At 45.0% G+C, this 20,475-nt stretch overlaps 1 protein-coding gene across 1 annotated transcript in view; it reads left to right on the plus strand.

Annotated features, from left to right (window-relative positions):
• Nucleotides 1-20,475, plus strand: part of LOC146627751 (genetic suppressor element 1-like) — a 52,871-nt gene that overhangs the window by 25,015 nt on the left and 7,381 nt on the right. Inside the window, exons 2-7 of the mRNA XM_085358950.1 lie at nucleotides 12,538-12,717; nucleotides 14,068-14,267; nucleotides 17,589-17,755; nucleotides 17,847-18,047; nucleotides 18,764-18,919; nucleotides 19,728-20,017. Coding sequence (XP_085215076.1) covers nucleotides 12,538-12,717; nucleotides 14,068-14,267; nucleotides 17,589-17,755; nucleotides 17,847-18,047; nucleotides 18,764-18,919; nucleotides 19,728-20,017 — 1,194 coding nt within the window. The remainder of the gene's footprint in view (nucleotides 1-12,537; nucleotides 12,718-14,067; nucleotides 14,268-17,588; nucleotides 17,756-17,846; nucleotides 18,048-18,763; nucleotides 18,920-19,727; nucleotides 20,018-20,475) is intronic.

The following is a 20,475-nucleotide window of genomic DNA, read 5'->3' on the forward strand; positions in this document are numbered from 1 at the left end:
GGGGAGAGAGATGGACAAGAGAGAGAGAGAGGGAGAGAGAGAGAATGTGGGTGGTTTAAGATGAAGGTGGAGGAAAGTACAAGAGGTGGAATTGATGCCTAAAAGAGTGAAATAGAGGAAAATGTGATTACTTTGCTATGATGGTGCACCTACATGAAAAGAGCTCGGCTCACTCTGAAACCTTCGAGAATAACCATAAAAAGTCAAAAAATAACAACAACCAAACAATCATCTATCCTCTTTTCCAGCTCAGGGTCATAGAGGCCCTGGAGCCTATCCCAGCTGCCACAGGGGGAGAGGTGGGCTACATCCAGGACCAGTCGCCAATCTGTCACAGGGCTAACACACACAGACAGAAACCCATTCACAGCTATAGACAATTTAGAATCGCCAGTTAGCCTAACCTCACTAACTGCATGGGGAGAACATGCAGAAAGGCCTCCATCCAGATGATTCAAACCCAGGACCTTCTTGCTGTGAAGCAACAGTGCAAGCCACTGCTCCACCGTGCTGCCCAGAAAAAACAATATCAGTTTTTAAAAATTGTGCAAACATTTCAAGCAAGTGGAAGAGAAAGAAAGGTTTTTACATAAATTAGTTAGCAAAATCAAGCTGTGGAGTGCATTCCAAACGCACTTAGAAGCAATCTATGAAAAAAAAAAAAAAGCAAAATAAATAATGATTTGTACCTAGAAAACCTAAACAGGATGTTTATTCAAGGAATAAAACTACTAAGAAAACTGAGAGAACTAAACTGAGGAAGTGACCATGCAAAAAGAATCAACTGAGCAACTCGGGCATCAAGTGATTTGATCAAAAGTTTGAGGTCAGCCACCAGAAGGATGCTGACTGTTTGTTTTTTTTCAGTTTCTGCCTCCAAGGTCAAAAAAATAACATGAGAACGCTCTGAAAGCTCCCAAACAGCACTATTTTTTCAGCATTAATATCACACACATCAGATGAATGTGATGGCACTCATTCTGTGACCCTTACACACAATTCTTATCACAAAGCCTTAACTCCAAACACGCCCCTCCCTCTCTTTTAATACATCAGATTCTGCAAAAATGTCTTTATATTAAAGGATTACTCAACAGTCTTACAGAAACATGCACACACGCATGGAAACACATGCACATGCAAGGAGGCACACACACACATGCACACGCAGACACACACGCCTGCCACTGTATCCGCTGCACAGATGGTAAAGGCAGCAGCCCCTTCACACAGACAAAGGGAAGGTAATTCTCTCTGCAGGACGTGAACAGAGCTGGAGCTGGAAAAGAGCAGCACACATCAACACTCCCCTCCCTGTTTCCTCGTCTCAGCCCCAGGCCAACAAACATCACAGGAGTAAACTGACAACGTGTGTGTGAGTCTGTGTGTGCGCGCGACCGCTACTAAAATAGGCTTGAGGAGGAGAGACAGGAAAAATAAGAGAAGAGGGGAGCGAGGGAGAAAATGAGAGAGAGATAAAATGAAAAAGAGAGGGAGAGTGCAGAGAGGAGGGAGGTAATAAACAGGATTAGTGCTTATCTTTACAGCACTGTGCGTGTGTGTGTGTGTGCATGTGGCGTGCATGTGTGTGTGGGTTTGGTTTTTCCTTTGCCCGAGGACAGAGTGACTGACTCCAGCATTACCTTTGCCAATGTGTCTCCATCCCCAGGTATCTTTTCTCTCTGGACTCCCTTTGAATTGGGTGTGATAGTACATACAGTACATTGCATGACTTTGTGTGTGTGTGTGTGTGTGTGTGTGTGTGTGTGTGTGTGTGTGTGTGTGTGTGTGTGCGTGCGTGTGTGTGTGTGTGTGTGTGTCGATATGCATGTGCCCATATTTTTAAAAAAAGGAACTTTTGCTTTGCCTATAGTCTGCATACTTTGAGGGTGTGAGTTTTGTGTGTGTGTGTGTGTGTGTGTGTGTGTGTGTGTGTGTGTGTGTGTGTGTGTGTGTGTGTGTGTGTGTGTGTGTGTGTGTGTATTCGTGGACGCTGTTTTGCATGGCAGTTATGAACATACCATTGTACAGGATGTGTGTGTGTGTCTGTGCAGCTGCCTGAGGATAAAGACTGTACTCATCTTATTGTTGTCTCTACAGTTTGTATCCACTGTTTGAATTGCCAGTAAATCTCCCTGCAGAGAGTGTGTATGCACACATACATCTATGTGTAAGAGAGAGAAGGCTCAGAAGGTGGATTTAGTTGCTATTATAATGCTTGTCCAGCCGCGTAGCTCCATTGTATGTGACAGTGTTTCTGTTTGTAATCTCCTACCTGACCGCGGCTAACAGGCTGCTACAGCATCTCACTTTCACTGGATGGGGAAGGAGGAATACATTTAAATAATCAGGGGTTTGGGTTCATGGCTGATATTATGCCTCGCTGCTTTTGTAAATGAGCATCTGTGTGTGTGCGTGCGTGCCACTGGTTTGTGTGCGTGTGTTTATGTGCGAGCGGGTGCATCTGTTTTCAAAGACATCTGTGGATGTCTTGGTGGATTGCTCTTGTAGCAGTATCCCCAGCACTATTCCCTCCTTCACCAGAGATGAATAGACAGAGAAAGGGAGCAGGAGACGGAGACAAACGGTGCATGTGCTTGCGTGTGGCTGCGTCTGCATACAAATGTGTGTATGCTTGCGTGTGTGATGGATAGAGGGCTTTATGAGAGAGGAATAGGCTAATGACCGGGTCTCCAGAGGCAGTAAGATTCCTGGAGCTATTACCGCTGGAGTTCATAATGGCCTCTGTGCTTGGCCTCTTTTACACGCTGCTTAATGGGGGATCCAACAGTCCAACCGGCAAGTGTAACCCACCCGGAGAATACACGCCGCTGTGTGCAGTGACCCCGACAAACACACACACACACACACACAAACAAGCAGAACGGGCAGCCCATTTTCAATCAGGTTTGGATTCCCTTTCATGCACCTGCACGTGTATATTTTACAGTGTGTCGTCCTCCCGCCTTCCTTTTTTTCTTTTTCCCTGTCTTTTTCCTGCACACACACAGACACAGCTATACAACCTGTATAGGTCACAAAGGATGGAGGTGAGACACCCACCTCAGAGAAAACTGAGAGTGTCTGCTTGCAGTGCACAGCCAAACCATAAATCATGTCAGGCTACACTAGTCTCTGCACACGCGCACACATACAGACACACTCACTCCCCCTCTTTTCTCTTGTGTAGGTTTGAGTACAAGAGAGGGGGATTTGAGGATTATAGGGGAGCCTCACTTTTTCTTTTCTTTTCCATTGCTTCCTTTAGTACTTGTTGTTTCCATAGAGAGAAAAGTAGGGAAGTAGGGGTGGCTAATCTGTGTGCATATGCATATGTGTTTATGTGTGCGTGTGTGTGTGTGTGTACAAATGAGTGTCTTTTCTGCACTTATGCAGGCTAGTGTGTGTGAGAGTCTTTCATCAGTGAATGGAAAGGGAAAGACTTGAAGGAGAAAGTCTATTCATTGAGGAAAACATCAAGGCTGTTTGGTGCTACTGTGTGTCTGGCATCTTAGAAATGCAAGAGGAAGACGAGAAGGAAGGAGAGAGAGAGAGAGAAAGAGAAAAGTGAGAGGGAGGAGAAGGATGGACAAGGTAGAAATCTGCACTCTGAAGCGCAAATTGATGCAAAACAGCTGTTAAATAGCTGCAAAGTGGAGCAGCTGCTCGGGAGATGAGGAGAGAGGGATGAGGAAATGAAGGGATGAATGATCAAGAAAGACAGAGACAGAGAGGCCCAGGGGAGATGTTGAAATATTAGACTAAATGAAGCTGGCTGAGCAAGCTTATAGCACATCATGATAGATGAATGGTATTAAACATGTTTAGGACTTGATACTTAACATAGCATATTTATAACTTCAGCAAATATTGTAGAAAACCAAAGTGAAGTGTATTAATGGTATTTTCGCTTCAAATAACCCATCTATCTATCTATCTATCTATCTATCTATCTATCTATCTATCTATCTATCTATCTATCTATCTATCTATCTATCTATCTATCTATCTATCTATCTATCTATCTATCTATCTGTAAATAAGTAACTGATTTGCTACATTACCTGTTTAACGTAACCACAAAGTTGACACAAAGCTGGTGAAAAATTAACCCACAGAGCACTTCACAGAAAAATGTTATGGTGACAGCGATTCTACTAGAAACAAGCAGCACTTCCTCTGTTTTTTTCCACAAGCTGCTACAAGCCTCTTTGTCTCTGCTTTGTCACCTTTTGAAAAACAATCCTTGGCTGCATGGTTGAGGTCAGCGTACAGTCAGGTTGGAGCATCACTCAGAGTCCAGGGTGTCTTCCCAGACTTCCTTTGCAGATACTTGGAAACATTTGAATTTATGACACTTTGCATGTCTTTTGCTTAGCATTCATACATAACAAATCATAAAGTAGCCTTTAATATCCACTGCAATAAGACTTGTTGCAATTTAACTGCCTCCCTAAGCAGTATTTTTTACATTATATCGGAATGGCTACTTTAAAGAAATAGTATACAAACGTAAATCAGTTAAAATGAGCCTGATAGTGATTCTCTGTATGGTGTGAGTGTGCAGTAACAGCAGGAGGAGCTGACTTGAACAGATCTGATTGTCTCCAGTGGACAGTAAACATGTCCGGGCTGTGAGGTATCAGCAGTCTGGGGCCACATCTTCCTTCCCTCCATCCCTCCATCTCTCCAGGGAGCATCAGAGGAGCAGGTGCTTGCCCTCCTCCTCCTCCTTACTTCCCCCTCCCATCTCATTCCCCGCCTCCCTCCCTCCTCCCCCCCCCTTCCCCCCCCCCCTCTCTCTGTGAGGACAGTTAATGTGTTGTCCTTCTCCTTCCTACATCTCCACATCGCTGAGTGTCGTACTGCTCTCTGTGAGATCAAGCCGTGCGGCAGAGCCGTCATTTATCCACACAAGGATGCGCGATAACCAAGGATTCTGTTTTCTTTAGAGTGGCGGTGAGTTGTGTGTTTTCTGCAGTTTCAGTACAAAAGTCTTTGTTTGCTCTGTTCTTACCTGGAGAAAGTGATGAGGTCTTTCATTTGAGCCTGTCTCTGTTGAGTTAACATTGCTTGGATGTTGTCTGCGGGGCTGAGCAGCTACTGACCCGACTTCTTTTACAGTATTTTATTTCTCTTTGTTGTAGCCATCAGTGCCTACACCGACTTCAAGGTGTTATATTTTCTCTTGCGTTAAAGCTTTGGTGTGTGTGTGTGTGTGTGTGTGTGTCTGTGTGTGTGTGTGTGCGTGCATGCGTGCGTGCGTGTGTGTGTGTGTAGGTTAGGTTATATCCTGTTTGTTATTTTCCTTCGCCAACATAAGTCGGATAGTTAGAAGTGAAGAGTGAAACTGAAGTTATTTTTAGTCATACCGCACTCAAAGGCTGAATAAGTTGAAAATATGTGATAGGGAAAACTGGTCCATCTTGACAGACAGCAGGTGCGAGCCACTTCTGGTTTCCTCTGTTAAAATACAAGCTTATAAAATCTTAAACTCTAATGCTGGGACCAAATACTGGAACCAAATAATCCCTAGTGTCACAAAGACACGTTAAAGGCTCAAAATTCAAAGACATTTAAAAGCTACTTAATATACTGTCCTGTTGGGAATCTCTAAATGCTCTTATTTTGAAGCCAGACCGATCCACTTCCTGCTCCGTGCGGTGAACTTGGGCGCAGCTGCAGGGTGGGTATTTAAAGGTGTTTGTGGTTCCTTGTTATGCGTCTTTCTTGCCAAACTTGTCAGTGATCAAACACTTGTGCTGTTTGCGCTGAGCAAACTTCATAGACAGGAAGACAGAGGGAAGCGCTCACACAGCAACAGCGGCGGTGTGGGACAGTTTCCCTCTGATAGTTCATCTCACAGCACCCACGGGAGACAGAAGAGTCGCTCTTTAATCCGGGACCTTTAACAGCGACTGTATTGTTTGGCTGAGATAGATGCCGCCGGGCGCATTAGCAGCAGTCAAGCGGATCCCCTTCGCTTTTGTGTGTGTACACAGCCCGCAGGTGGAGTTCAACACACACACACACACACACACACACACACACACACACGCACATACGTGCACGCGTGCGCTTCATGCACCATGTGCTGCTCCTGACCTGCCGTAGACCAGCTGCTCAGCAGGGGTGTTACTGAGTAAACCTCCAATCTCTTTAATTACCTCCTTCTCATATAGATGCTGCTCATGCTGCTCATACTATGGCTTCCCATTCACATCAGTGTTTCTGTGTAATCAGATTACAAAACCTACTCTGGTATTTTGTTGACTTGTTATTGTCATCATTATTATTATTATTATTATTATTATTATTTTAGATTTAGACTAAGTGGTGTGTCCTCTGTGGGATGAGATGTTGTAATTTTGCAGGTTCAGCCTGTCGGTGCCAGCTGTGATTGGCTGCTTCTTCTGTGGCGTTCTTCGCCTTCAGTGCTGGTTAGTTGTGTTAGAATATTTTCTCATGATTGCACAAGCGTTTGAGTGCATAATCTGACCTGAGGGCTATCTGGTGTTGTTCTGTAGCTGAGCAAACAGTTGGCTACATGAGCTGATATGAAGGGCAGGTGCTGATGGTAATAAATAAAGTGCCCCAGCCGTGCAGCTTTGGCCTAATCTGTACAGTGATAATAAGCAAGGAAATAATCCATAAGATCCATTCAGCTTAATTTACTCCTGGGCCAACAAGTGTCGACTTTGCTCTGATTTGCTGAACATCTTCACAGTTTGAATAATACTCTCTGGGCACCAACATGATTGTTTACTACAGCAACAGTTGTTTAGCAGGTGTGTCTTTGTGCACCTTTGTGCAATGAGACTGCGTGTGTGTGTGTTCTCTTCAACCCATCCCCCCTCCATCCTCCTCGTGTTTGCTCAGATGGTCGACGTCTAACCACGACAGTGTCGGCACCTGGTAAAACAGAGCGGGCCTCGGGCCAGAGGAGGAGTAACTGAGGCTGTCAACCGTCTGACACGACCCTCTGTGTCTGCACCTCTGCCACTGACGCTGAGCACATGAACACCTGACACACGCCGAGTTTAAAAAAAAAAAAAAAAAAGGCTGCAGGCAGGAGTCAGGTGCTTGCCAGGCGCCAAAATAAACTGAGACGGGAGTAAGATTGGTTTTCCTCAGATTGTTTTATTTTTTATTGTTTTTTTCCCATCATTTCTGTATCAGAGAGGTGAGACTGAGGCACAAGCTGTAGAAGAGATCGATGACACAGATGGGGGGGAAGGCAGAAACGCAGCAGACGTGATCGGAGAAGCTGTGGAGTGAGTGGTAGGAGGCTGAAGAAGAGATAGCGAGGGGGAAATGACAAGCAAAGAAACTATAGTATGGACAGATAGAGGAACGTGTGAGGCAGGAGAGCAGCCACTATTTATATCTTCTTTCTGTATGTGAAAGACAGTGACAAGAGGCTCGTAGACACACTGAGAAGAGGGGTTCACCCAAAGAGGAGCAATGCCTTGCAGCCAGAGGAAGGTGGAAGGGAAGGCCCTAGGTTCAAGAGGGAAAAGAAGAGGATATGTAACCATGAGGCTTTTTTTTACCCACTGGCAGCCCACATTTCAACTCTAAGCTGAGGCTGTGATAATTTATAGACCTTTCACTAACATCTTGACTCTGTTATTATTGCACAGTAACATGGCTCTGCTCTGGCGGCCTCGCTGTAAAGCATAAAGCAGAGTAATGGCTGCTGCACTTCCCATGCTTTCTTTGTTATTCATATACCTCTACGTGCTTCTAACAATCTGCCCTGGCGTGTTTTTGGATGCACTTCCCCTTTTTGTGTGTGTGTGTGTGTGTGTGTGTGCATGCATTTGTTTTTTGTTTGCTGGAGGTGTCGGTTATTACAGTACGTGGTTTTTCTGCTCCACTTATCCCAGGACCATAAATGCGTGCTGGCTGTTTGGTCCCTAGGGGTCACATGCATACGTTTTGTGACGCACAGCTCCCGACTCCTGAGTCAGCTAATTGTGAATGTGCCTTCCTTTTCATGTACTCGCACAGACGGCCTGCATGTGTTTGACACTGTTTTTTGTTATTTTTTTTTTAGTTCCTTTTTTTTTTACATTCACGTTAACTTGTGACCCTTTCCTGTGTCGGGTGAGTGTGTGTGAGTTGCTGGAGTCGGGGAGAGTGTTCGTTGTTTATGGATTGTAAGGATGTGTTAAGTGTTTCTGTGCAAGCTGCAGAGTGACTGGAGCTAGTAAAGCCATTTAGCAGCCCCTGGAGTAACCCAGGAGACTGCTGTGTTGACGCCACTCTGACTGCTATTACAGACAAGTTTAAGAGGCTGTAAAACATTTGGCTACTTTTCCTCTCTCTCGTTCTCTCATTCTTCGTGTGTGTGTGTGTGTGTGTGTTGTGTCAGAGGAATTTGAACAAGTCTGCCAGCTATTGTAACAACGGCAGTAGCCACTGTTGTGATTACTATCAGCCGTAGGGGTCCAGATAATAACATCTTAGAGCTTAAATGTAGCATATTTAGTGTGTGTGTGTGTGTGTGTGTGTGTGTATATACACTTATTATTGGTCTGCTGTTGGGTAACAGTTTGTAAACAGCCAGTTTAATGTCTTAAATGTTAAAATAGTAGCTTGCACAAGAACACACACACATATGCGGTCATATACCAGTGTGATGGGAGTTAATAACTAGGTAGTATGTTACAACCCAACCTCTTCTTCCTCCTAATGACCAATCCCTGCTTGCACACACACTCTCTCTCACACACACACTGCTTTTTTTTTTTTTTTAATGAGCTGACGGGGCAGAGCAGGACCTCCCCCGCTGTCCTCACAGTCCCCCCGAGTCGTGTGTGGTGTGTGTATATGTATATGTGTGTGTGTGTGAGAGAGAGAGAGAAAGAGTAAAAGTGGAAGAGAGGGGCAGGGTAAAGGTGTTAAAGACGCAGGCCTCAACATGTCTGATATCTCTTGCATCATGCTGAGCAGGGTGGGATTCTGTATGTAGGTGTGTTTGTGTGCAGATGAATTTCGTGCAGTTTCCATTTTGGCAGCTGTGGGGAAGTCCTGCTAGTTTCTGCTTTTCGACAGGGTTTCTTAGGAGCTGAGGCATCGCTGGTCACTTAGGTCAACGCTGAAAACTAAGTGCACTGCAAAGAAATGTTGTACAGAGGGTGCATTTATCTATCTCTAAAGCTCAAGAAAGGATTGAGTAAAAAAGTGCATTTTACAATCTGCGTGGTGCAACTTGCTGTTGTAAAATTGTGTAAATTACATGCTATCAGTAGCGTCATGTCTACTGTACTAAGCTCACAGTTGAGCCCAAATACACCGACTCTGAGCAAGTAGCAACTGTAACAACAGGATTTTTTTTTCAAGTTCACCTATTGTGCTTTTTCTTATTATTTGCCTATTATATGTTCCAGTGGTCGATTCTCATTTAAAACATAACCAAAGCTTCTAGTAATAACCGAAAGTTCAGGCCACCCTAAGTGCTTTGTTCAAGCTTTTTTTCTAGTTTTCCCTCAGTATGATGTCAATGAGAGCAGATATCCCTAATATGGTCATCTGCCAGTACAGTAGTCCCACCCACCTGCTGTTCAAACCTTCTGTTTATGAGGGGCAGCCAATGAGAAGAAAGTTGGCTTAATTAAAGAGAGGATGGTTTAAAGACCTGCATATTATCCCTATTATTTCACGACAGGCTTAACAGTGATCATTAGGAGTAGATATGCATAACTGTGGGGGGTGCTGTAGCCAAGCCCATTCACACATGCGGCCGACTCAGAATCACCAGTTAACCCAACATGCAGGTCTTTGGGCGTTGGAGGCACCTGGAGAAAACATGCAAACTCCACACAGAAAAGCTGACAGCCAGTGGATTTGAGCCTTGCTAATATGTTTATTTTTAATGTGATGTCAACATGTTTGCTTGATATCAGCGTGTGTGTCATAACTGTAATGATAATCTTGTTCGCAAACACACTCTATTCTTTTAAATGAATCTGCGTGGTTATCTGAAATGGACAGCGCACACAGGGTGAGGCCTATTGTTTGCTGATAATAATATGGTCTTTCGTATAGCACCATCCTCAGGCAAAAATTCCCATTTTCCTGCCTAAGGTTGTTTCTCCATTTCTTCTTCTTCCTCTTCTTACACCCAGCTGTTTTCTGATGCAGTGAGCAATAGAGCCTCACGGCGCCTTTTAGTCATGTTTACTCAATCTGTCCTGTTTTTAAAAAAAAAAAAAAAAAGATTTCTAGAGGGAGTTAAAAAAAAAAGCCTTAATTTGTATTTAGGGCTGTTGTGTGTTTCATATGTCAGCCCTCCCGCTGTCAGGAGCAGCAGTGGTCAGAGGTGAAGGGTTAAAGGTCACTGTAAACCCCACCACATAACCTCCTGCATCCCAGAGCAGACAGGACTGACTAACAGAGAGACAGAGTGATGGATGGAGGGTTAACACTACCCTGTACCTCACACACACACACAGAGCTCAAATCACACACCCTCCCCTTCATCACCCTGCACCCTCCCTCCCTCCTCGTACTCATCCCCTTTCAGTCACCACGCCACCCTCCCATGAGTGCTAGCCAAAAGGAGGAAGGCTGAAGAATGAAGAGAGGAAAGAAAACGACAGAAAGCGCTGTCTGAGGAGGAGAGAGGGTCGGGTTGGTTGGTGGGGGGGTGGAGGGTGCGTCTGAGGAGAGAAAATGGATACAAAAAGTGAGAGAAGAGAGGAGTAAAAGGTAGGCTGGAGAGGGAGGGGGGCAGTAGATGGCGAGAAGGAGGAGGAGGAAGAGGTGGAGGAGGTGGGAAGTGGATAGAAAAGAGGTCACGTGACCATGTAGCAGCTGCAAGGCTGAGAGGGGAGAGAGTGAAAGAGACTCGCATAGGAGCAGAAAGACGACAAGCAGGAGGAGAACAGTGAGCGGCAGGGTGAGTGCTTGCATGATTGAATTATGCGCATATGCACACGGCAGCCCGCGTGTCTCTGTGTTTGTGAACGACATGGATAAATATCAGAGGGTGTAAGAAAAGATTGTAGAAAGAAGGAAGAAAGAAAGCAAGAGACAGAGAGGAGATTATGTGTGTTGGCTTTTGTTAAATAAGCTCCAGTGTGCTGAGATAAACGGGAAAGAGTGGAGAGAAAGAGAGGGAGAGATGGGGAGGAAAGAGTGGAGAGAAAGAGGGGGAGGAAAGAGTGGAGAGAAAGAGGGGAGAGGGAGGGAGAGAAGGAGTCGATAGAAACTGTCTTATCATCTCTCCCTTGACTGCTGGGCTCAGCAGGGACAGAGATGTAGACACACACACAGCCTGTCAGGATCTGAGCTTTTGCTCTCTTCATCTCTCTCGTTCCCTTTCTGTCTATCTGATTCACAGTTTCAAGTTCAATTTTCTTTAAGACGTGTAAATACATGTGTGACCGCAGACATGAAGAAATTAGGAGGAAGGACTGTATAGAAACAGGTTCTGTTAGATAAGAGCGTGGCATGTCAGAAGCTACATGCATGTCAGTTGTATGCATCACACACTGTCTAGCTTTTTGTCAGCTTGCAGGGTCATAAAACCTGAAACGGCACATTTCTCTCTAATCTAGGCTTCTATGTTTGGGAGCATGTGCAAAGGAAACCTACCTAGAGTTAACCTCTAACCAGCTCTCGTTTTTTTTTGTTTTTTTTTTTAAATTATCTCTTTCAATCTTAACCGAGTTTAAATCTGTTTTAATGCTCCTACATACTTTTTTAATCACTCTGCTGTTTTCCCTGTTTTGGAATCTGTAAGTCTGAGATTTCCAAGCTCTGAAATCCACCGTTTACTTTATTCTTCCACTTTATCAAAGTTGTCAGTGTGACGAGCGGCGCGTTGAATTTTTCATGAGTGTGTTTACTGCTCTGGCCCTTTTGTTTGCTCTTTTTGTGGTTTTATGTGTCTGTGTGAGTGTTCTAAAGGTGTTCGTGTGATTGTGTGTTGTGGTGCTAATGAGGTCAGTGCTGTAGCAGCCAGGGTGGGTGGAGGGGTGCTGGCTAATTCCAGCTGTAATTAACATTAGTGGGTCAGTAAGAGGGTAGAGGGTGAAGACAAAGGTTACCTTACTTGTGTTTGTTCTCAGTGTGTTCTCTGTCCAGTAGATCGATGGACGCTCTGTGTGTGTTTCTGTTTTCTGCATGTATGTGTGTACATGATTGCATGCTCCACAAGGGTGTAAAAGCGCAGTGTGGTTTGTGTGTAGACGCCCCTGCGGTCTTAAGATGTGTTGGGTGGCTCCCTTGAGGAAACGGACATGTGTGCACTCATGTGTGTGATTTGCTATTAGGGTCACCGCTCTCCTGCCTCCACACTGTCTCTAGTGGAGCTGACCCCCACGTATGGACTCACTATCATCCCCAGACACACACAAACACACACTTGTCAGTTGAGTTTTGTTGATTCAGAATGACTCTGGTACCAGCTGTGTTCAGAAATCTTTTTTTAGGCAGGAAGTTAGCCGAGTGCAACGCTGAGCGAGGCCTTCGCTTAATCAAATCAATAATAAAGTTCCTCGCATCTTTTCTTTCCGCTCTCGCCAGGTATGAACCATGAGTCCAATAAGTCACCATCATTAGGAATGATCTCCACGGCGAGTCGCACCACGGCTACAGTCAGTCCCCTCAGTCCACTAACCAATGGGAACGCAGTTGCCCAGTCTGCAAACTCTGGATTCGCTGCTGCCCTTCGTAAACTGGCCAAACAGGCAGAGGACCCCAGAGGTGAGCACTGGTTTAACCACCCTGCACACACCCAAACACAGCTCCAGCTGCCTCAAGCCCTGGAGAGCTAACGTATTTTTGAGCACACACACACAAACACACAAACAGACTCCTCTTTGTGTGTCACACCCAGTCCAACCTTTACTGCTGGTGTCAGGTTTGTACAAAATCCTGTTGACTTTCCTTGTTTCTCTCTCCTCTGTGGAATACTTCAGCTTTTGCATGGAGAAATGGGAATCTTTGTTTGCACACGGACACTTTAGCAGGGCGTAGGAGAGTGGGTAATCTTACGGTTGATGGTAGATATTAATTTGTTGCCTCTGGACAGAGCTAGGAAAGCTCTGTCCTTATTCTTCCAGTTATTATGTTAAGCTAAGCTAACTGACTGCTATAGCTTTGTATTTAGACTACAGACACGACGGCGGTATCAATCTTTTATGTAATGGGGGAGAAAAAAGCGGTTTCTTGAAGACAGGAACACAATGTTAATGAATGAAAATTGGACAGCGTATTGAAACACAGTGCCAGTAAAAGTGAAAGTAGATCCTTTCAGAGTATGGTTGTATTTTGTGAATTATTGTGAAATGTTTGGCTGCCTGGTAGCTATTTGGTTGTGTGTGTGTGTGTGTGTGTCCTCACTCAGCTCACTGCTGTCCTAATGAAGGTGCTGGATAAGAGCTGACCTATCCTGACCTCTCCCTCTCCCTCTCTGTCTCTTCCTTCCTTCGTTTCCATTCATCTCCTAATAATGAGAATCTAATTACAGCCAATTATAACAAGCTCCCTCTCCCCTTCTCTCTCTCTTTCTGTGTCCCCGACTCTCCATCACTATCTCATTTTCTCTACCTGCAGCTCTACATGAACTCATTGGTTCCTACCTTCTCTGTCTCATTATTTCCTGCTTGTTTCCGAGTGTGTTTGTTTGTGTGCGTGTGTATGTGTTTCTCAGAAATATGGAGTAATGCCAGAGTGAATGTTACGGAGCACGCACACACTCCCTTTATCACACCTCCCCTTTGGTGTCACACCCCAGCCTCTTTTTAACACAGTCATTTATGACATGCTTCCTTCGCTCTTTTTACAGCAGTTTTTTTTTTTGGTGCGTGTCACACACCTACTTTCATCTCGTACCCTTTTCCTTCCGGTATCATTATTACACTTTCCTTTGTTTCTGTCACATTTTTTTGAAAGCTTTTTATCAAAAATGACTGAAACAGTGTTTAGTTCGTCACGTTGACAAAAAAATTGAAAAAGTTATGTGCCACGGGGAGATTATTTGATCGTGAAATCTTTTTAATCTGATCAGATGCTGTTTGCTGTCATTCATTCCTCTTTCTCTCCCTTCCTCAGGTTCTGCCCTCAGCAGTGAATCGTCTCCCGTCTCTTCCCCGGCCACCAGCCACAGCTCGCCGGTTACCACCCCTAAGCGGGGCTCTTTAGGGCCCCTCCTGGGCCAGAACAGGGGCCGCAGTGTCCCCAGCACACCTCCAGTAGTCACCATTGCCCCCACAAAGACAAGCAACGGCCTGTGGAGGGCCGACGGAAGACAGGTAAGACGTGTCATTCATCACGCTGTCACACCTCTGGGTGTTTCGCGCCAGTCTGAGACAAAATGTCTGCTGTTTTCTCTCTGTGCATCTGTACCTTTTGTTCCCCTGTCACGCCGGTCTCCTCTTTTCTCTCGGCCCTTCCTCGTCTCTCTCTCGTGTTCTCTCAGTACAGATGAGTGGTCTGTCGCTCTCAGTCTCCTTTATCTGTCCTGCTGCTGCTGCTGCTCCCTCCATTAAAGAAATAGTCCCAGTGCTTATCAACATCCAACTGTCAAAACCAGCCGTCCAAGCGTTGCTTTCTTCATTTACCCCATCCTGCCTTTCTCTGTGTTGTCTTACGCTTTCATTTTCATGCTTCCAGCCACCCTCTTCCTTGCTGTTCTGCGTCTTTTTCAGCAACACATTAAGTGTTTGTCTAAAAAATACGCACACAGTGGAGGCTGCAGAGACTGGCACTTTTTGTCTTCAGCTTCCTGCAGATTGTGTGCGTGTGTGTACTTGACCCTTCACCACAAAAGGCTTAGGATGTGAAGGGGGACCTGCGCGTGTGTGTGCGTGCGTGCGTGTGTGTGTGTGTGTGTGTGTGTGTGTGTGTGTGTGTGTGAATTTAAGCTGTGGCAAGTAACCAGGCCCCTCAAACAATGCAGAGGTTAGCCCCCACAGTAGCCACTTCCCCCTGGATCAGAGCTGCCTTTCTCCCCCTTCACAAAGACCACTCTGTGGCCCAGCCTGCCTGGGGCTCTTATTCAGACATTCAGAGAGAATCGAGGAGGGAGGGAGGCAGGGAAAAAAATGGAGAATAGGATGTTAAGAAAGGAAGGGAGGGAGTGTAAGAATGAGCGGGAGAGCAGAGCTGTGTGTTAATTCAGTGTTTGTCCGTACTGTGCGGACAGAGCAAAGGACCGTTTAACCAAAGGAAGCAGACTGCGTGTGTTTTATTGCCGGGTCTGTGAAGGCCATTGGCTGTCTGCGAGGTCAGAGGTCAAGGAATGCGATGGCTGCTCTCCAGACCGTCCATGTGTTGCCTCCCTGTCTCGTTTTGACCTAGTGAGGATTTCTGGGAGATGGCAAAGGAAAGCTGCTTCATCCCTGGTTTGAATCTGCTTTCCATGAGTGGCATATACAAAACTATTCAAACGTATTCAAAACACGAGTATTATACTGCAAATCAAGTGTTGTACTAAACTAAGGTAGCAGATTGGGTGTTGCTGAGAGAGGTCATTTGTTTGTGGTTTGTCTGTGGTCAGCCTGACCTGTACTGCTGTCTGTTGCTGTAGCAACAAGATATGACACATTAGTGTAAATGTATGTCTTTTTCTCATTAACATACTTTGCTAAACGGTTCCAGGCAGCTGTTTCTTATTTAGAATCAGTGTCTGGTGGTCTGTTGGCTTCTTGGTTGGTTGGTTAGTGAGTCGGTGGCTCCGTCACACCAAAAAATATCGCAGCACTTTTTCATTTTCAATTCCTGGTTTTACTTTGTTTTAATATCTGTTAATCGCTAACTGCAAGCATGCAAACAAACGGTTAGATCAGCTTAATCACTGCTGTAGACTATGAGTCTTTTCATTTTCTTTTTTTGCCTTACAGTTTGGAGCATAGACTGTATATGAAAATGGGAATAAACGTAAAGTCATGGATTAATTCGCCAATATTAGTTTTGGAGTCTTCATTATAGAAGAGTTTCGTGATTTTTGGAGCTAGAAGTGATATTTGGCAGCTAATGTTTACAAGCTACAGTAGAAACTCTATAAGTGCAACACATATATTGATGCCTACTAGTAAGTGCTAAGCATAAAACATAAACATTAAAGTTTAGAACACAGAAGATCAGTTCAGCTCAGTACAGCTGGCTGCAGTGACCACACCTTTTTCTTATAGCAGGCTGCAAACACGTTTGCCTGCTGCATTTTAGTATGGAAATTATATAAAGACTGTAAAGACTGACTTCCTTTTGGAGCACAAACAGTATAAACCATGGATGCCACCAGATGGCGATAGCTGTGTTTGCAAAGAGACATCAGTCCTACAGAAATCAAAGGAAAAAACCAGTCCCTGTCTTGACCTCTGTAAACACTTTGCTGCTAAGATTATGAGCTTAACCACAAGTTTTGGGTCATGCTGAACAAAACATTAAGTTTGTTTTAAATTTATTTTAAAATTCAGGATTATCTGTTCCATATTACCTCAATGGAGCACTTTGCTTTTAGTCTGCAGGCTGACTTGTAGTTCCTAAGATATTTAAAAGTAGAATGGGAGGCAGAGCCGTCAGATTTCAGGCCTCTCTTCTATGGAGCCAGCTCCCAGTTTAGACGTGGGAGACAAATGCCCTCTTACTTTTGAGATTGGGCTTAAAACTTTCATTTTTTATAAAGCTTATAGTTACAGCTGGATCACTCACACTTTTGTCTCTCTGTGCTTATACACCACTCTGCATTTAATCATCCTTTATTATTAATCTCTGGATCTCTTCCACAGTGTCTTTTGTCTAGTCTCCTTCCCCTCACCACCACAGAGTCCTAGCAGATTGGGATAAGACTGCGCAATCATTCACTAACTAATTGTGAATCACAGGTCCTTAAACAAGGACCGTGCAGTTTCACAGTCAGACCCGCCCTGGTGAAGCAGAAACCCTCCACTCGAGGTTCTGAAACAGGACTTTAGAAACCAGTGGGCGACATCAGAGAAGCTACATCCATCTCTTACACTGTCTATGGTTTGGAGCCAACCTCAAGTGGCCATTTGGTGAATTGCAGCTACTAGACTACTTCAGTATTGGCTTCATTTCTCAGATCCTTGAGCGCTGCTTGGTTTGAACAGAATGAAGAACAATGCCGCATGACATACCAGACAAAGTGGGAGAGAGCCTTGGATACAGGCATGGGGTACTTGTTTCTTAATGCGTGTTTATATGCAGGTTTGGCAAAAAAAAAGGCCTATTTGGTCATGGTGGTGATTTTGAGCAATCGAGGATCAAATGCAGTGTTGTGGTGGCCAAATCATCTGAGTGAGAAGCTCAGAGAGGGAGTGGGTGATGAAGGATGGAGCAGTTGGCTAGATATTGGGATCATCTTTCCACTTTGATCTTGACCTGTTATGACATATCAGACCCACTTTTCCACTCCGCTGAGCCTCTGGCTGCAGCTCAGAGGTTTTTACGCAATCACTCCATCTTATTTCTCACTCGTCTTTTTCCAGAACTCCTCTACTCTGTTTGAATGTAGCGCGTGCACACTCACACAGACACACACTGGAAAAATAAAAATCACACCAATAGACATAGTAAAGTCTGCTCTCACACTTTCTGTATGTCTTTGTCAGGTGGAGCCGAGTGTTCAGGGTCTCAGCAGGGAGCGGGTGGGAGCTGAGAACCCCCAGCCACAGCAGGATAAGAGGACTCCTCCCATCTCTTCACCTCACCCCCTGGCTCACTCCTTTGGCCTCACACCAAGCAGCATCATGCAAGACCCCCGAATGCAGAGCATTAGGTAAGTGTGGCACGTGCATACTGCGTAGCTGTGCAGAAAAGTCTGCGTGCAGAATTCATTCTTAAAATTATCCTCTGAATATGTTCTGCAGTTTGCCGGGGCAGATGCACCCCGTAGTGCCCTCAGGTGCCGTTCCAGAGGAGTACCTGAGAGCACTCCGGCCGTTCGCCACCTCAGATGACCTCCGTCTGAGCTCTCTGCCCCTGAGCCTCGACCCGGCCGCTGCAGCCCACGCCGCCGTCGCCGCTTACTATCATCCAGCCTACTTGCACCACCCTCTGTCCTTACCGAGGTAACAGAAACCCACACAGCTGCCATTTATCTTTTTTTAGGTTAATGCCTGTGTATAGCAGTAATCTGCATTCTTCTTTATAGCCACCAGGGGGCTCCTTGGGTTTCAATGAGAAATGTAGCTGGAGTCAGGGGCTCCCCAAATTGATGACTTCACTTAATCTTTTCTGATTAGTCTATAGCATAATCACTAGTCTTAATGGATACAACATGATGATCATTTTGTAAGTAATCTAAATAGCAGGGTGTGTGTTACAGTGCAATTGACAAGTTATCAATCTAGCTTTGGGACTGCAATATTCCTCGTTTTCTCAACCCAATCTTCTCCTCTGGTTTTAAAACACGATGCTGAATTCACTTTACTAACCAGTAGGCATTATCATTGTGGCTATTCCAATTTTTATTTACAGTCTTTTTATATAGCATGCTGGAATAAAGCAGGAAGTGTGCAGTGTCCACTATAGCTCACCGGGTTGAGGTGGCGCCCCATAACAAAAAGCTAAAGTCCTTGCTGCAGGGGCCTGGGTTCCGACCTCTATTCTCTCCATGCTTTTACTGCTTCTTCTGCACAGTCCTGTCAAATAAAAGTCAAAATGTTAAGAATTAAAAAAAAAAACTACATCCTTTAATCTATTCTGCACTCACTTATCAGATAACCATCAGCTCCTCGGTGGCAGATATATTCTGACTCATTTTTTGATTTTTTTTCTGCCACAGGATGGAGGAGTCTCTGTGTCTTTCTGCACTGCGATCACAGTTCTACTCTGTGCCTGCAGGGGGTGCCTTCCCTCCACTGCACCCCTCTGCCCTCCACTTACACCTGCCTGGAGGCCGCTACCCTGCAGACCTAAACCACACAGCCTTATCTGAGAGGTAGCACTTTGTTTCTTTCTTCCTTTCCTTCTTTCTTTCTTTCTTTCTTTCTTTCTTTCTTCACTGTCTGCAGAGCTGTGTAATCTCTCTGCAGGGTAGGCACAGGTTGCTGACTGTGTGATATTTTTAGCACACACCCCACAGTGCCTCCTATACACTTATCACACACACACTGCCCTTCACACACACTGTACACCCACAGACATGCATATGCAAGCCAGCGCTTACATAAAATCGCACACACATAACAAAGTATTTTTTTATTTTTTAAGTCCCTCTGTGTGTCTCTATTTTCTTTCAGCGCTTTGAGCTGCTTTCTCAGTTTGACAATACTCATTGTTTTCCTGTGGCATAATGCACAGGGGAAATGTTTGTGTTTGAAATGGATGGCATTCATCATCTGGTTCTGTAATGGCTCCTGCATATCTTGTAGGTTTGTTTGTGTGCTATTGATTGCGTGTGTGTGTGTGTGTGTGTGTGTGTGTGTGTGTGTGTGTGTGTGTGTCATTTTCCTGTGGATACCTATTAAGTGTTCATCTGCTCTTGCTCAGTCATGCTGTGTATGGATTATTTTCCTCGTGGTAAATGGAGAGTGTGTGTGTGTGTGTGTGTGTGTGTGTGTGTGTGTGTGTGTTCTTCTGCAGCTGCGTGTGTGTGTGTGTATGTTTTAGTAGAAATGTTTGTGCGAGGTTCACCAGTGTGTGGTTAATATCTGCCTCATGTTGGGTGTTGCATCTCTCACCTTCTCCCTTTTTGTGTGTGTGTGTCTGTGTCTGTGTGTACGCATACTTGTCAACCTCCCCCACAGGCTACAGATGGAGAACGAGCTCCGCCAGCGAGAGAGAGAACAAGAGCGTGAACGAGAGAAAGAGAGAGAGCGAGAGGCCGGGCTGGAACGAGAGCGGGAAAGAGAGAGGGAGCGAGAGGAGGAGAGGGAGCGTGAGAGAGAGCTGGAAAGACAGAAGGAGAGGCAGAGGGAGAGACAGCAGCAGATGGTCAGAGCGGCGGAGGGCCACTACCTGGCTGAGCTGCATGCTCGGAGGGCACCACCGGAGGACAGGGCCAGGCCAGGAGAAAGGCTGACCCCGAACAGACTGGGTACCTACACACAAACACGCGTGCACATGTATGTGCGCTCGCCTGCAGGTGCATGCTCAAGCATGTATACAGAGTTTTAGAAACTGATTTATTTATTTATTTATTTATTTTTTACTTAATTTCAGTTAAAATACCCAAATAGTCTGTTCTGAATATAGCTGACTCATTATGACTCATTATTATCGAGAAAGAAGACAGAAGCTCACAACACTGCTGGTTTTGATCTGCAGTAGTTTAAATTTTTAACACTTGTGTTGCTTAAATAAAGTGTCTGCCCAACACTTTGGACCTGAGCCACATATCCTGACAGCTACTGGCCAGATTGCAATGAAATCTGTTAGAAACATTTATACCCCAAAGGGGAATTTCTAATGACTTGCTGACTTCTCAAGTTGTTGAAATAAAACTATCAAAGGATGCGGTAAATTGTTTAAAGTACAAGCAGACTGACATATAAA

This window comes from Diplotaxodon limnothrissa, linkage group LG7 (genome assembly GCF_057381915.1).
Source record: "Diplotaxodon limnothrissa isolate DT_005_m linkage group LG7, D_limnothrissa_male_GT1.1, whole genome shotgun sequence".
Lineage (NCBI taxonomy): Eukaryota > Metazoa > Chordata > Actinopteri > Cichliformes > Cichlidae > Diplotaxodon > Diplotaxodon limnothrissa.